This window comes from Neopsephotus bourkii, unplaced genomic scaffold (assembly GCF_033783945.1).
Source record: "Neopsephotus bourkii isolate Nb327-2 ecotype Australia unplaced genomic scaffold, CSIRO-AGI_Nbou_v1 NB_1707, whole genome shotgun sequence".
Taxonomy (NCBI): domain Eukaryota; kingdom Metazoa; phylum Chordata; class Aves; order Psittaciformes; family Psittacidae; genus Neopsephotus; species Neopsephotus bourkii.
In genome coordinates this window covers 8,023,507-8,039,840 of record NW_026902181.1, presented here as the reverse complement: position 1 = coordinate 8,039,840, position 16,334 = coordinate 8,023,507, and the positions used below count along the sequence as shown (strand labels likewise).

Here is a 16,334-nt window from a genome sequence, read left to right as displayed (position 1 = left end):
CATCAACGTGGATTTTTTTGTTCCCAAGTCCTGTGGCCCAACTGCTGGTAAAGACAGAGGTGTAGAAAGCATTGAGAACCTCTGCCTTTTCAGCATTGCTAGTAACTAATTCACCTCTCTTGTTCAAGAGTGGGAAAATATTTCAATTATTTACCCAATTTTAATTATGTACCTAATTTCAGTTCAAGCTGAGCTTTTGCTTTTCTATCTGCATCTCTGCACACACGGGCAATGCTCTTGTAGTTCTCAGTGGTTCTACTTTTCCATCTCTGGTACTCTTCTCTTTTGGTTTTGAGCAAACTTAACAAACAGTTAAGCCAATGGGGTATTTTTCCTTCTACCAGTTAAAAATTAGGTGCTTTTTCACATATTACATTTGTTGTTTATTAATACAAAGAGAATATGTTGGTTATTAATAAAAAGAGAAAACTTAGTTTATTGTGTTTTTCTAATCTGTCAAAAAATAACAAACTTTTTTATCCACTAGGTGTTAAGAGTGTACAAGGCTGCTCTGCAACAGACATTGGACATACTCTTTCTCCCAGAAGGAAAAGAATTTCTTACAAGCACAGATGCAGTAAGCCGTGACTCAGCTGATCGTACCATTATTGCATGGGACTTCCAAAGTGCTGCAAAAATCTCCAATCAGATTTTCCATGTAAGATTAACAACTAGTATTGTTTGAGATTTAGCATTTCATGCTTGTCAGTGTTGTAAATAATACTTTTAATTTTCTGAAAGTTCATGTGATGTATAAAATGCTCTTACTGTAAGTTGAGGTCTTTGTTTAGTTCTGTATATATATATAAATATATATATATTTAGTTCTGTGTGTATATATATATATATATATATATAGTCTTGGAAGGCAGATGCAGGGACTGTGAGAATGAAGACCTTGGGCCCACTGTAGGAGAGGAATTGGTTCGAGACCATCTTAAAAATCTGAACGTGCACAAGTCCATGGGTCCTGATGAAATCCATCCGCGGGTCCTGAAGGAGCTGGCAAATGAAGTTGCTAAGCCGCTGGCCATCATATTTGAAAAATCATGGCAGTCAGGTGAAGTTCCCGACGACTGGAAAAAGGGAAATATAACCCCCATTTTCAAGAAGGGGAAAATGGATGACCCGGGCAATTACAGACCAGTCAGTCTCACCTCTGTGCCTGGCAAAATCTTGGAGCAGATTCTCCTGGAAGGCATGCTAAGGCACATGAAAATCAACAAGGTGCTTGGTGACAGCCAGCATGGCTTCACTAAGGGGAAATCCTGCCTGACCAATTTGGTGACCTTCTATGATGGGGCTACAGAACTGATGGACAGCGGTAAAGCAGTTGATGTCATCTACCTGGACTTGTGTAAAGTGTTCGACACTGTCCCACACGACATTCTTGTCTCTAAATTGGAGAGATCAATTTGATGAATGAACCACTCGGTGGATAAAGAACTGGCTGGATGGCCGCACACAAAGAGTTCTGGTCAATGGCTCAATGTCCAGCTGGAGACAAGCAACGAGTGGTGTCCCTTAGGGATCGGTGTTGGGACTGGTCTTGTTTAACATCTTCGTCGCTGACATGGACAGTGGGATTGAGTGCGCCCTCAGCAAGTTTGAAAATGAAACCAAGCTGCGTGGTTCGGTTGATACGCTGGAGGGAAGGAATGCCCTCCAGAGGGACCTTGACACGCTTGTGAGGTGGGCTGATGCCAACCTCATGAAGTTTAACCATGCCAAATGCAAGCTCCTACACCTGGGTTGGAGCAATCCCAGGCACAGCTACAGGCTGGTCAGAGAAGAGATTCAGAGCAGCCCTGCGGAGAAGGACTTGGGGGTGTTGGTCGATGAGAAAATGAGCCGGCAGTGTGTGCTTGCAGCCCAGAAAGCCAACTGTATCCTGGGCTGCATCAAAAGGAGTGTGACCAGCAGGTCGAAGGAGGTGATCCTGCCCCCTTTGCTCTGCTCTTGTGAGACCTCACTTGGAATATTGTGTGCAGTTCTGGTATCCTCTACCTAAAAAGGACATGGAACTGTTGAAACAAGTCCAGAGGAGGGCCACGAGGATGATCAGGGGACTGGAGCACCTCCCATATGAAGATAGGCTAAGAAAGTTGGGGCTGTTCAGCCTGGAGAAGAGGAGGCTGCATGGAGACCTCATAGCAGCCTTCCAGTATCTGAAGGGAGTCTACAGGGATGCTGGGGAGGGACTCTTCATTAGGGACTGTAGTGACAGGACAACGGCTAATGGGTTGACTCTTAAACAGGGGAAGTTTAGATTGGATATAAGGGGGAAATTCTTTTCTGTTAGAGTGGTGAGGCACTGGAATGGGTTGCCCAAGGGAGGTTGTGAATGCTCCATCCCTGGCAGTGTTCAAGGCCAGGTTGGACGAAGCCTTGGGTGATATGGCTTAGTGTGAGGTGTCCCTGCCCATGGCAGGGGTATTGGAACTTGATGGTCTTAAGGTCCTTTCCAACCTTAACTGTTCTATGATTCTGTGATACACAGAAAAAAAGTAGAGTACAGCTAGAGAACATACTGAGAATTCTTGTACAACATAAATCGTTATAGTTGACAGATTTAAGAAAAACAGTCTAGAAGAATGGGACACAGGGATAAGGAGTATCTGGGAATGGTAGGTGTCCAGGATGGGCTATGGTTAAACCAACTGCTAAGTAGGAGGACAGGAGGATTATTATGTCTCTGGTGCTAACGAACCAGTTAAGCTGGTATAAGCATCTACTGCGCGTGCTCCAAAGGTGGCCAGAAGTGATGAAGATTGTTGGAAGAAGTAACTGACCCTCAGAGACCACCACCACAATTCTGTACGCATGCGGGGAACTCTCTGGAAAATGATGTAATCCATATGTAGCCTCATGAATATGTATGTATGCCCTGGGACTATATAAGGATGGCTTGTATAGCAATATGGGGACACATGTTAGGAGGAGCTATCCTCCGTGTCTCCCGGTGCCGCAGTAAAAAATACCTGCTTGTCAGCTTGAAAACTTTGTTGGCAAGTTTGTTCCTGGAGTTTTCTCCGAATCAATGAGCTAGAGGCTGCATGATTCTGAGCTTCTGGCTGGCCTTATAGCACGACAGTTTTTTTGTGGTGCCCAACATGGGGCACGAAGGGTTGACATAATGACAGATCTGACCAGAGTGTGTCTAAGTGTATTTGTGATAAGCATTCATTGTTTTGGATTAATAGTCACTCATCACAATGCTGATTTATTGGTTCTCAAAGTTGTTGCTCTTGACCTCGGAGTTTCATCATGTTGTACCTTACTTACAGCCAGTATTTGCTGTGTTACTGTTCATCAGCTGGGGACCTTGGGTTGAGGTTCTTGTTTCATTGTACTTTATGGTAATGACTTGTAATACAATAGAATCATTGATTGTGCACTGATCTGGCTTGCTTTCCCAGTGTGTTCACCACCTCTTTACTTTGGGAGCTATGTAATGTAAGTGTTTAGCAATTACACATCTTTTTTCCCCTCCTCGGGTGGTCAACCTGTGAAGGAGACATTCTCTTACCTTCCCACCCTGCCTACCAGACTGTTTACTGCATAATCTGAGAGTTCTGAAGGTTTTGAATGGCCTTTGGGTACCCTTGAGACCTGCCTGCTGATTGTGATGGGGGTCACCATGTTGGCATGCATAGAGAGTGTGTTTTATCCATGACCATTTCATCTGATCTCGAAAGTTAAGCAGAGTCAGGTTTGGGCCTTCTCTAGGGCTAGACGATGATATAGGAGGACCAAGAGAATTTCCCCAAGGCTGAACAGTCATGAGTGGCAGTGTGTGTGGGATAGTATGGGCAAGTATCTAGGCCAGTGGGCCCCTCCAGTGCTTTGGAACTTCACCACTGAACAAGTGCAAAATCCAGAAAAATTTGTAAACCATTTAAATTAGGTGTGTTGTCATCCTGGTCATACCAGAGAGGGACGAATCATGGCAATGTGCTGGGGATTGGCCTATGCTTACAGAGACCTGTTCAAAACCATCCAGTACCTTCAGAGGGAAAAAAACTCTGGATCTGATGGCAGAGCAACCAACAACACAGCTACTCTAACTGCAAATACAGCAACTACACCAACCCGTGTGACAAGTACAGCAGCTACTCAAACTCTGACCACAACAGACAGCGCAGCTACTCCAGCTCCAAGCACAGCAACTACACCAACCCCAGTGACAAGTACAGCAGCTACTCTAACCCCGACAACACATACTGCAGCCACTCCCTTCACAGTGATGATCACTGCAGCTAAACCAGAGTACCAGTTTGTGCCAGTATTGGTTGCCCCTGTACGAAAGGGGAAAAGCAAAAAGAGACAAGAAAGATGAAGAAGCAATGGCAGTGCACTTACTACCCAGGACAGCATCTGATCAGGAGTGATATCACATGAATCAGAGGAAGAAGAGGTGACTTCTGGATCCGGGACCTCAACCGAGCTACGGAATATATGAAAAGATTTTACCCATCAATCAAGGGAGCGCATCATCACCTGGTGGTGGATGGGACAATGGGGCTAACAGTCACGAACTATAAGGTACAGAAGCCAAGCAGCTGGGATCACTTGCTAGGGAAGGGGGAACTGACAAAGCAATTGCAAGAGAGAAACAGTCCCTCAGCCTTTGGAGGTGGCTCTTGGCAGCTGTGAAAGAAAGGTTTCCATACAAAGATTATGTTATGAGTCATTTGGCCAAGTGGACTGACTGCTCTAGAGAAAGGCATCCAGTCTCTTATGAGTTGTTCGGCCAAGTGGACTACTCTAGAGAAAGGCATCCAGTCTCTGAGGGAATCAACCATTGTAGAGATGATCTGTCACAAGATGAATGCTGGGGATGCACCCATAGATCCAGATGAAGTCGAATGTACACAACTCATGTGGTGGAAATTTACATCATCATATGCACATTCACAGGCAACAGAAACCTGGAGTGACATAGTACCACCAACAGTGGATGAAATGATTCATAAATTGTGAGAGTTCAAAGACAATCTCACACCTACCATCATTTCAGCTGTGGAAAAACTGTCCCAGGAGTTCAGACAATTGAGAGACGATCTATCTAATCTACCCAGCTCCCCACGTGTACCAACACATGTCTCAGCTATTAACAAGAGGTGCCCTACTGCTCAAGAGAAGATACAGAAGGTGTACACCACGTGCCACCCTATGGTTTTACCTGTGGGATCACAGAGAATACATGAGGAAGTGGGATGGAAAACCTACCTCAGCTCTGGAGGAACAGGTGCGTGCATTGAAGAGGTCAAGGGTGATCATCCCATGAAAGCTGAGGCTTCAGTCTCTGGTGAGCAGGTTCCCAGATGGAGTGGAAGAACTGATTTTACTCCAGCTCCTATAATAAAGACATAAGTGACCAATATTGTGATCACTATTAGAGGGGCCTTGCCTCCAGCCAGGTGAAGGTAGTAGATGATTGGATTTACTGGACTGTGTGGCTCAGATGGCTTGGCACATCAGTCATCAGTCCCACAGAAGTATAAGGCTCTAGTAGATACCGGTGCACAGTGTACCCTGATGCCATCAAGTTGTCAAGGGGTGGAACCCATCTGTATTTCTGGAGTGACAGGAGGATCCCAAGAGTTGACTGTACTGGAGGCTGAAATCGGCCTGACTGGGAGGAAGTGGCAAAAGCACCCCATTGTGACTGGTCCAGAGACTCCATGCATCCTTGGCATAGACTACCTCAGGAGAGGGTACTTCAAAGACCCAAAAGGTTACCGATGGACTTTTGGTATTGCTGCTTTGGAGACAGAGGAAATTGAGCAGCTGTCCACCTTGCCTGGTCTCAGAGGATCCTTCTGTTTGTGGGGTTGCTGAAGGTAGAAGAACAAGCGCCAATCGTGACCACAACAGTGCACCGGCACCAATATCGCACCAACTGGGACTCCCTAATTCCCATCCATAAGCTGACCTGTAGGCTGGAGAGCCAAGGAGTGATCAGTAGGAACTGCTCACCCTTTAATAGCCCCTTATGGCCAGTGCAAAAGTCCAACGGAGAGTGGAGACTAACAGTAGGCTATCATGGCCTAAACGAAGTCACACTACCATTGAGTGCTGCTGTACCTCACATGCTAGAACTTCAGTATGAACTGGAGTCAAAGGTAGCCAAGTGGTATGCCACGACTGATATTGCCAATGCATTTTTCTCAATTCCTTTGGCAGCAGAGCGCACGCCACAGTTTGCTTTAACTTGGAGGGGCGTCCAGTACACTTGGAACCGACTGCCCCAGGGGTGGAAACAGAGCCCTACCATCTCCTGTGGGCTGATTCAGACTGCACTGATACAGGGGCAAGCTCCAGAATACCAGCATAACAGCACAGTGCTCCTGTAGATTACATTGTGCTTTCTGATCCCTTACTGTTAGACCCAGTTTCCCCCCAGAAGCATGCAGTGCTGTGCCATGGAGCATACTCCCAACCAGGCACACTGCCTAATCCAGTTTTGATTTCTGTTCCCAGTACCTTACAGTACCCAGAACTTCCTTCCCAGTTCATTACTTCCAAACCACACAATAAAACTAGTCTGATGTTCTTCCTGTTTTGCCACATAGCCTGTGAGTTCCAGTGGTCACTGTCAGCCTGTAGACATCACACGCAGATACATCGTGCCGCCAATGCTCTTTTAGTTTGTATTCATGGCACTAAAATTCAGCACTGTGCCTTTAAGTTAGGCTGAAACTAGCAGAGGTTTGGACCTGGTGAAAGCTTTGCGAGAGCAGTTGATTTCTAGTGCAGTTGTCATGCAGTTTTTCAAAAGTAATCTTAATTCAGTCTCAAATAGGAGCACTAGACTAAAGCCAAGTTTTTGGTGTTTTTTTTTTTTTAAAGATATTTATGAATTTACACCCAGCAATAGCCTACATGGCAAATCGCTGTCATAAAGAACTTCTTAGTAGGCTATTGAGTACCATCAAGTTGGAGTTACCTTTCTGCAGCTGTTCTGCAGGAGATTTTGGTCAGCATCTATGGAACCAGGGTAGATATTTCATTTAAGATTTGTCTTGGTGTAAGACTTTCAGTGGATTGTAATGAGTTAAATATCTTTTCTATAATGTATGCTGTGGTTATGACTTACGTATACTTTACCTTTTATGGTCTTCCATAATGTGATAAGATAACCTGAATCATTTCGACAAATCTTTTGTTTCATACAAAACTTTCTTTAAAATTATTTTCAGGAGCGTTACACTTGCCCGAGTCTGACTCTGCACCCAAAAGAGTCTGTGTTTGTTGCTCAGACAAATGGGAACTACATGGCTTTGTTTTCTGCGCAGCGACCTTACCGAATCAACAAGAAGAAAAGATACGAAGGACATAAGGTATCCTTCTTTACTGGGAACTTAGTATCCAAATCTAGAAACAAGATGGTTAGCAGAGTACCTGTGCTTTTTAGTATGTCTGCTAATAGTGGTTGATTATAAATCAGTGGTAGATATTAATTGGCTTCATTTGCTTTCCCATGTGCCAGTCTATTTTGAATCATACGTACTCTGAAGAAAATAGTTACTAGAAAATGCTATGAATACTTAATAGCTTGTTTAAATAAGTTTGTGTTATAGCCGTGTCTTATTAAACACCTGGAGAAGTCCTTAGTGTAAGTTTATTTAAAGATACAATTTTTTTTGGTACTGTATTCTTTTTCAGTATATCACAATGAGCTTTCCTTACCAGCATCAGGAGTTACACTGTTATTGATTTTCACAGGTGGAAGGTTTTGCTGTGGGCTGTGAATTTTCTCCAGATGGAACACTTTTGGTGACAGGAAGTTCAGATGGCAAAGTGTTTTTCTATAACTATCATACTGCTAGGATTATTCGCACTTTGTCTGCACATAACGAAGCTTGTGTGAGTACAATATTTCACCCAGTCTTGCCATCACTTCTTGCAACATGTGATTGGGCTGGAGAAGTCAAGATCTGGCAATAGCAAGCAGAGTTACTTTTCAGGCTGTCTTCTGTTAGTCTGTCAAAGGCACAGGAAATAAACCATGGTATGCAATGTGAAATTTTGTTGTGATGTGGTAAACAAAGAGGCTGTTGTCTTTTCTTTTATGACCTCTAAGTGTATGCTTTCATAATGCAGTTAAGATGGCCTTGTCATTAGCTGCTTAGCAAGTGTTTTTACTCTCTCCCTCAGCCCTGATGACAAATTTCTGCCTGTGACAATTTTTTTGTGTCTTCTGCTACTCATCTGGCCCCACCCTGGTTTGAGTAGCTAAACTTAATAAAATTATTGCTCTTTTAATGGAGCTTTTCAGTGCAGCTTTCTTAAATCAGGCTGTGTCATAGAATTATTTAGATTGGAAAAGACCTCTAAGATTGTCAAGTCCAATCATTAACCCAGCACTATATAACCTTATGTCTCTACGTGTCACATCTACACATCTTTTAAATACTTTCAGGGATAGTGACTCAGCCACTTCCCTGGGCATCCTGGTCCAATGCGTGACAACCCTTTTGGTGAAGGGATTTTTCCTAATACCCAGTCTAAACCTCTCCTAGTGCAACTTAAGGAAACTTCCTCTCATCCTTACCAAAAGTTGGTGAGGACATATTATTTAACAGAGGATGACATTCAGATCAGTTAATACCTATTTTATCTTCCTGGGATTTCTTTTCGTTGATTTAAACTAATTTTCACTAGGTTTGCTCCCTGACCTGGTCACTGAGGGGTTGATGGGCGCTAGTGTAGTTCAAGGTAAAACAACTTCCTTGCACAAAAAGGGGGAAGATCACAGGGCAGGTGGGAATGCTTCTTTTGGAAATGGGTGGATGTCACTAGCTCAATTTATTGTAAAATGCCTTCTGTGAGTTCCAGGGAAAGGGAAAGGTGTGCCAGATAATTTGAAGCTAATTTTGAAGTCAGTAAATTTGTGTTCTTGAAATCCTGGTGTTTAATGATGAGTTTTAAACTTACATTTATGTAAACAGAGCAAAACTATATGTAAACACTTTTAGTGAAAAAATAAATGGCTTTTTTTTTTATACATGGTTTCTGTATTTCACTATTTTACTCCTGTTGTCAACAAGTCAGTACTCAAGACTATTATGGAATTGCTAATTGGGGGGGGAACTTTTAATATGGTACCTTAGTTTATTGTGAACACACATGCATTCCTCCATACTTCTTGATGTCATGCAGACACAGAAAATTGTGATAACACTGTTTAGTGCAGGGGATATTCTTTTCCACATTCAGACAGGAATTGGGCTATTCTGCAGCAAATAGAAAATTCATTAGGCCGTAACTGTGTGTTTACAAATGTATAGATTGCTTGTAAATGCCTTTGAAATTTGTATACCCTTCACTTGTATTGATAGGTGTATGTATACATACATATATGTATATATCACTGGAAAAATGGTGCCTGTGCATCACATAAACCATATACCCAACCTCGAATCCATATAGATATGTGTTACCTTGCAGTGAGTGCTATAAGATTGTTTTGGTCTGATTAGTCTTTAAACATATTTTAACATACACTGGATAATTGTGTTTAGTAAATTGTCTCTGTCATGGAATCCAGTAGTCATATATAATAGCTATTTTTCCTCTGTAGCATCTTTTTATTCTTCGGATCTTTTCTTATTGGCACAAATAAAAGGGGGGTTTATCCATTTTCCACATACTCAGTTAAAACAGATTTCCTGGAGAAAATTTTTCAGAACAGTCTTGCAAATGGCAGATTTTAATTAATTAACGAGCAAAATGTTCCACAATAAGCCTGTACCAAGACTGGGGGTCCACAATTATATTGTTTGGTATGTGGACCAAGATATTGTAGCTGCATGGTTTTAATCATAATATCAACAGTTATGATGAGTGTTAACACCAGACATTACATTTTAATGAACCATGCAATGTAGCACAAATAACTTTTGTTTGTTACTTTCAGACTGTTCTCAATTTCTTGCTTCCTTATTTTGCAATTATCTGTTCGACGGGAGCCTGAATTTTGCACTTCTCATGACTGTGCCTCTAGCATACAAGCCAGGTGGACCCCTTAAATGACAACTGGTTCAGTGTTTTGTTGAGTTACTCCTAATTCAGGCTACGAGATCTTCATAGATGTCAGGAGTTCAGCTGAGAGTGAAGTAATAGTTGCCTATCAATCACTGTGCAGGATGAATGATGGCACAACATTTTCTAAGATGTCCTTCCTTCCAGGTATTTTAGTTCAAAACGTGCTATTGCTCTTTAAAACTTCTGGAAACAGGTTTTGTCTGTATGGGCAGCATTGTAGTCCTGTTATCTCCACAGGACTTATCTGCCTGTTATTTTATTAAATAGTATTGAGAAAGGCATCTGAAATAAATGTGAGCTCATGGTAGTAATGCTTTATTGGGTGAAGCCTCAGCTTAGGTGAAGGCTATTCTGTAGCTGAATGAGCTCTTAGCACATTCAGCCCCATTTCAGAGCACGTATGGGTAGAGTAAAAGATCTGAAAGAGCAGTCTTTGGGAATCATTGCACATATTGCATAGAAAAGTGACTGTATTTTGTAATATTACCTGTGTTTTTACTTATGTCTGAAGGCATGATTCTGATGTTTAGTGTTTATTCTTCTTTAGACTATTTTTAGGTGAGTGAGGTAAAAGCTAAAGTTTGATTAAAGGTAGTAAAGAAAAATAAAAGAAACTTGAAACTGTATAATCTTGAAGAATATTAAAATTAGGACTGCATTTGTGTCAGATGTCCAAGATGGTTGGAATTTTAATTACTTATGAGATTCAGCCAAAGGTTTTATAATGCAGTAAAATGATATTCACAGCATTATCTTGTTAAAATCTCTTTCTAATATGAAATTGATTAAGACACAGACTGAAACTTAGTCCTTGGAAATATTTTAGGATGGTGCTGCCAATTAAGTTTTCATTATGATTCAAAGACAAATTCTTCCTTGTAATCTTATGTAATGAACTGCAATAAAAAAATACCCACATTGCTCCATGACTCCGTAATTACGAAATACTGTTTGTTCTGCAAACAAGGATTATTATGTTCCAGTGATGCTTTTAGAATGTAATGAATTGTTGGTTTATTAATTTTATTCATAAAGTTATAATATAGAAATTTTTGAATCTTGCTTTAGGAACAGTTCTTCTAGCTTTATATAGAGCTCTCTAGGGCATCATATATTAGAGCTGAGATCTCTAGCATGTTGAAATGGTCTAGGTTGCATAGATAAACAAGTCAGATTCATTTTAATCTATTTTCTACTGCATGAAACCATTAATAATTCCAATCTCTACCACTTTATTATTTGCTACTGAAGCGTTATTAATTTGGGGTGTCAGAGGATGCAGCTATTCAACTGTCTTTATCTCAAAAAACCTGTTAATTAGCAGACAGTTATTAAAATCATAGTGCTCACTCAGCTGAGAAGTCACTCTATATTTCAGCTATAGGCCTAATCATGGAAATAAGGTATGGCATTACAATGGGATGACTCTTTCTGTAGGGGACAGGCAAATGCAAGGATGAGGACTATGTCATCCTCACCATTTTCTTTTCAGTTTTTCTGTCCTCACTTTGTCTTCTGCATTTAACTATATAATACTCTATATGTTCACTCTACATTCATCTTCCCTTCAGTAAATTTAATTTTGCTGTGCTCTGTCTTTTGGCTTTCAGGCTTTCATTCCAGCTGTCACTAGAACGGTAGCCAGAAATGCCAGAGCACTTTGCACTTCGTTCTTGTATTTCTGTTTTACGGTTTTAATGAGGCTTGTTACTTTTGGAGGTTCTCCACTTTTTCTTAATTTCTCTTCTGTTTGCTTTTGTTTCTGCCTTCCATTACAGGACCTTTACAGACCCTTTGTATTATGACTTCTCCTACAAAGGGTACCTACATCAATATCTTAGTTTGTCAGGAGTGTACTTTTGGGGAATAAATAATGACAAACAAAAAGTCTCCCAGTTATTGCCACTTTTATAATGCTTTGGATCACATAGCACATAAACTATACTTCTTTCAAATGAACCTAAATGAGGACATGTACCTTGAAGGCCATACTTAACATGTCCCAGCAGGTGGGACTATACTAGAGATAGTTCACACTATCCCTGCCCCTACCAAATGCAGGTAGGTTAGATGCTGCATTTTCAGAAGTGATTCAAACTTTACAGATTTACTCTTGTTAAGCCTTACTACTTGCTAACGTAAACGTAGCTTCACGAGTTTCAAAGAGCCTTTGGCACTTTCCCATTGATAAATCTCTCACCTGTCTCTTTACAGAATCATAGAATCATAGAATAGTTAAGGTTGGAAAGGACCTTAAGATCATTAAGTTCTAGCCCCCCTGTCATGGGCAAGGACACCTCACACTAAACCATATCACCCAAGGCTTCGTCCAACTTGGCCTTGAACACTGCCAGGGATTGAGCATTCGCAACCTCCCTGGGCAACCCATTCCAGTGCCTCACCACCCTAACATGAAAGAATTTCTTCCTTATATCCAATCTAAACTTCCCCTATTTAAGTTTTAACCCATTACCCCTTGTCTTATCACTACAGTCCCTAATGAAGAGTCCCTCCCCAGCATCCCTATAGACCCCCTTCAGATACTGGAAGGCTGCTATGAGGTCTCCATGCAGCCTCCTCTTCTCCAGTCTGAACAGCCCCAACTTTCTCAGCCTGCCTTCATACGGGAGGTGCTCCAGTCCTCTGATCATCCTCATGACGCTCCTCTGGACTTGTTTCAACAGTTCCATGTCCTTTTTATGTCGAGGACACCAGAACCGCACACAATACTCCAGGTGAGGTCTCACAAGAGCAGAGTAAAGGGGCAGGATCACCTCCTTCGACCTGCTGGTCATGCTCCTTTTGATGCAGCCCAGGATATGGTTGGCTTTCTGGGCTGCAAGTGCACACTGCTGGCTCGTGTTCATTTTCTCATCCACCAGCACCCCCAAGTCCTTCTCAACAGGGCATGACTCACCACTCTGTGCAGGGTGTCATATATCTGTGTTTTCACCCTTCAGAAAGTGGAAATACAGAAGTTTAATTTATGAAGGGAAGATAAAGTAATTTTAGAAGCACTTGATCTCCAGTGGCAGTATGACAGACTGGCCCCTGCCCAGAGCTTGGTGAATTCTGCCACACGTGCGGAATGACTCCAAGCTGGGACAGAGCAGCCTAGTCTGTAATGAGAATGGTGGATCTTTGGATGGAAGTAGGGCTCCCTTTGATGGTTTCAGATGGAGGTTTAAAGGAATTAAGCTTATACACCTCTCTTTCCCAGTCCCTGGATATCCTTCTAAGCAAGCTTATTTAGAAGCCTACCATAAAGTACCTCTATACTGCACAGAAATGATAAAGCTTTATCCAGATATAATTCTCCCTATGTCTTGACCATTTTGGATTACTGCCTCTTAAGATTAATCTAAAAACTCTTTCAGGAACATTTTGGAGAAGGTTGAAATTCACCAAAGTTACAGTTCAGACAGCTTCAGCTGTTCCATTTGTCTCCAGTTTCTATTAACAAGGCCATAAAACTCAGGTATCCTTCTTAGTTCTGAGTAAGATTTATACTGACAAATTGTTTGAAGTGTGTCCTCAGAAGAGCTATTTATGTACAACTTGTGCGTAAGCATACCATCCCTGGTACAGACGTGGTTAGCTTAAGAAAGCAATTTTCCTGTGTTCAGATTATTACCAATTTCTTATGAGGAAGTAGCAAGTGCCTCAGAATATCATTAAATACGTCACCCATGAATTATGTTATTTTTTGTGTTTTACTGCATAATGTTACTGTATAACCACCTCCTTTGTTACATCCTCAATAAATAATACAAGGAAATTCTAGACCCCTTCTACCTCATAGTGCATAGGAAATTGAGTATTAGGTAAAGAATGTCATACTTTATAAAGCAAATCCGTTGCCTTGCTAAGGCAAGCTTTTCTTGTTTCTTATATGTCAAGATTAAAGATCCATTAGCCACAGCCAGTCTTGGTGGTTAATGTCACATCTTTGCTATTTGTTTCAATAGATAAAAATACTTGAAATGCAGAAACCATTTCAAATCATGTACTGTTTTAGTACAAAAATGAAAATGCTTATTTATGCCGTTAGCATGAAACATGCAATCTGTGAACTTCAGGCATGTCATGGACTAATTTTTATTTGTTGTAACCTCAAACAGATAATGTTTTGACCCTCTATGCGTCCTCTGAATGTGGGCAAAAGCAATGAAGTTAAATCTTAATCATATGTACTTTTCTCAAACATCAAACACGAGAGATTTAAGAAACAAAAATCCTGAGAGATTGTAATACTGGTGAGGGAAAAAGAGACACGGGGTTCTCTCTGCAAGTACAAAGGAAATAACAGCTCTGTCAGTTCACTGGTACTGATCTCAAACTCTTTTCAGTTTTGGTTCTTTCCTAGTTGTTAGTGCCTCAGAAACTAAATGGCTGTTGGGAATACTCAGGTGAATTGCACCCTCATGTAAAAAGATACCTGTGTCATTGCATGCTCTCTATAGGATGTGTGGTATATACAGATCTGAATATATACAGACAGACGTTCTTGGTGTTGGTGCTAAATCACTGTATAAACCAAAGACCTATACCAAGCCCACAAAACCTGTACTGCAAGACTCAATTCTACAATACTTTTATGTAGCACTGACTTTCGTGGATGTATACCTGAAGTGGGAGGGAAGGTGGCAGCATGCAGCCAGAAGCACAATGTCTCAAAGTTTTCTAGAGTTGTAGGAGATTAGAAGGAAAAGGGAGAGAATGTGCTTGGAGGATAAGCAGCAACATCAGGTGAAAAAGTAGCAGAAGAGAAGATGAGAAAGGCAAGATGAAAATGGAGAAGAATGGATGTGGCTAATCATCAAATAAGAGAAGGAGATGTGAAATGCTTAGCACTCTTCACAGACGTGTACACAGGACCGTTGCATCGGGAAAAGGAGCGGGCCTGGCTGTGAAAAGTAAGGGCAAATATGAGACACAAAAGTGTGAGGGTCTAGTAAATTTCACAGACCTTGTCTTCTAGTGAAGGGCCTGTTGTGCCCTTGGTCAAGAGGGTGGCTTTGGGAAGCATGAGCAGGCTGGGGCTTCTCATGCTTCAGCAAACTGAAATCACTGAAGCTGGGAAAATACCTGCTAGGTGAGCACAGTCTCTGGGCAGCAGTCTTCCTGGAGTGAGGAGGGACCGGAGCAGAGCCTCTGTTCTCATCAAAGTCTCAAGCTACTACAGCTAGGGGTTACTCCATGGTCCTTTTCAAATGGACAAACCTCACTGTGCTCATCCTGTGACCCTGCTAAAGATGTGGAGCAGCAGTAAACTGGTGACAGTCTCTAGCTAATAAATGCCTCTAGCTTGCTCAGACTTGATTGCCATGCTAGCCAGAGGTGAGAGACTTTCTTTGACCCATACTGCACCTACCTATAAATGACAGTGTAAATTTGCCACAGGTCTGTGGCTGTGCTTGCAGCACAGCCCTGCAGCACTTTAGTTTTCAATTAGTAAATTCTGATGGTACTATAGCAGTCTGGTCACAGCTGCTTCAACATCAGGTGAATTGCAAAATTCACTGGAGAAGATGTGCACTTCCTTGGGTAATTGGCATTTTGAGAGCTTTACAGGGAAGGCAGTGAAGACATTGTATCATTAATAAAATAAAGACAATGCTTTGGGGATTCCAGCATCTGACATAATTTACATTTGGACCTCTGGTCTCCAGAAATGCAGTTTTTAATAATCTTTTTATTAATGATGTATAGAATGTTTTCCTTGTTTTTCAACACACTAGCTGAATTATTGCATTAATTATGCACCTTCAGGGATTTTTACTATTTGATGCATTCTGAATGCCCTTCAGAGAGAGGGAGGTCTGCAAATGCAAAGTCTGATGAAGTTTCTCTGATGGAACTGGGAATTTCTCCTCTTACTTTTGCAATTGCTTAAATTGAATGCTGTCTTTGGTGCAAATGAACAAAATGCCACTGGGATAATAGACAAATGTGTCCTTTTTTTATAAGAGGAAAATGTTACTAGTAGCTGGGCAAAACAGTCCTTGCCTTAAATGCCTGCATTTTGGCCAATACAGGTCTTTAAAACAAAAATCCTGTGTCCAAACTTGAGCATGCTCATACAAATACTTGACATACAAAGTGGCCTTTGGAACTGGTATTCCACCAAATGAAAACTCCTACTTTTCTGTTGCTGTTTGACTGTTTGATGGTCCGGGCCTTAGCAGTGTAGGGGTTGCTGTTCTCTTGCTTCAGGAACAAATAACAGGTAGACTTGAGGCTCCTTTCCTCACTTTTTTCTCTACCCTCCCATTTTCCAT

The 16,334-nt window shown here is 41.6% G+C and overlaps 1 protein-coding gene across 2 annotated transcripts in view; it reads left to right on the top strand.

Annotated features, from left to right (window-relative positions):
- The window catches only part of WDR25 (WD repeat domain 25), a 71,458-nt gene extending 62,452 nt beyond the window's left edge, over window positions 1-9,006 (top strand). The window contains exons 4-6 of one of the 2 annotated variants that reach the window (XM_061376422.1): window positions 488-658; window positions 7,302-7,346; window positions 7,732-9,006. In XM_061376422.1, the coding sequence (XP_061232406.1) occupies window positions 488-658; window positions 7,302-7,346; window positions 7,732-7,953 (438 nt within the window). In that variant the 3' untranslated portion in view covers window positions 7,954-9,006. Of the gene's footprint in view, window positions 1-487; window positions 659-7,205; window positions 7,347-7,731 lie in introns of both variants that reach the window. The other variant, XM_061376420.1, reaches the window with a different exon arrangement.
- Window positions 9,007-16,334: the final 7,328 nt, after the last annotated feature.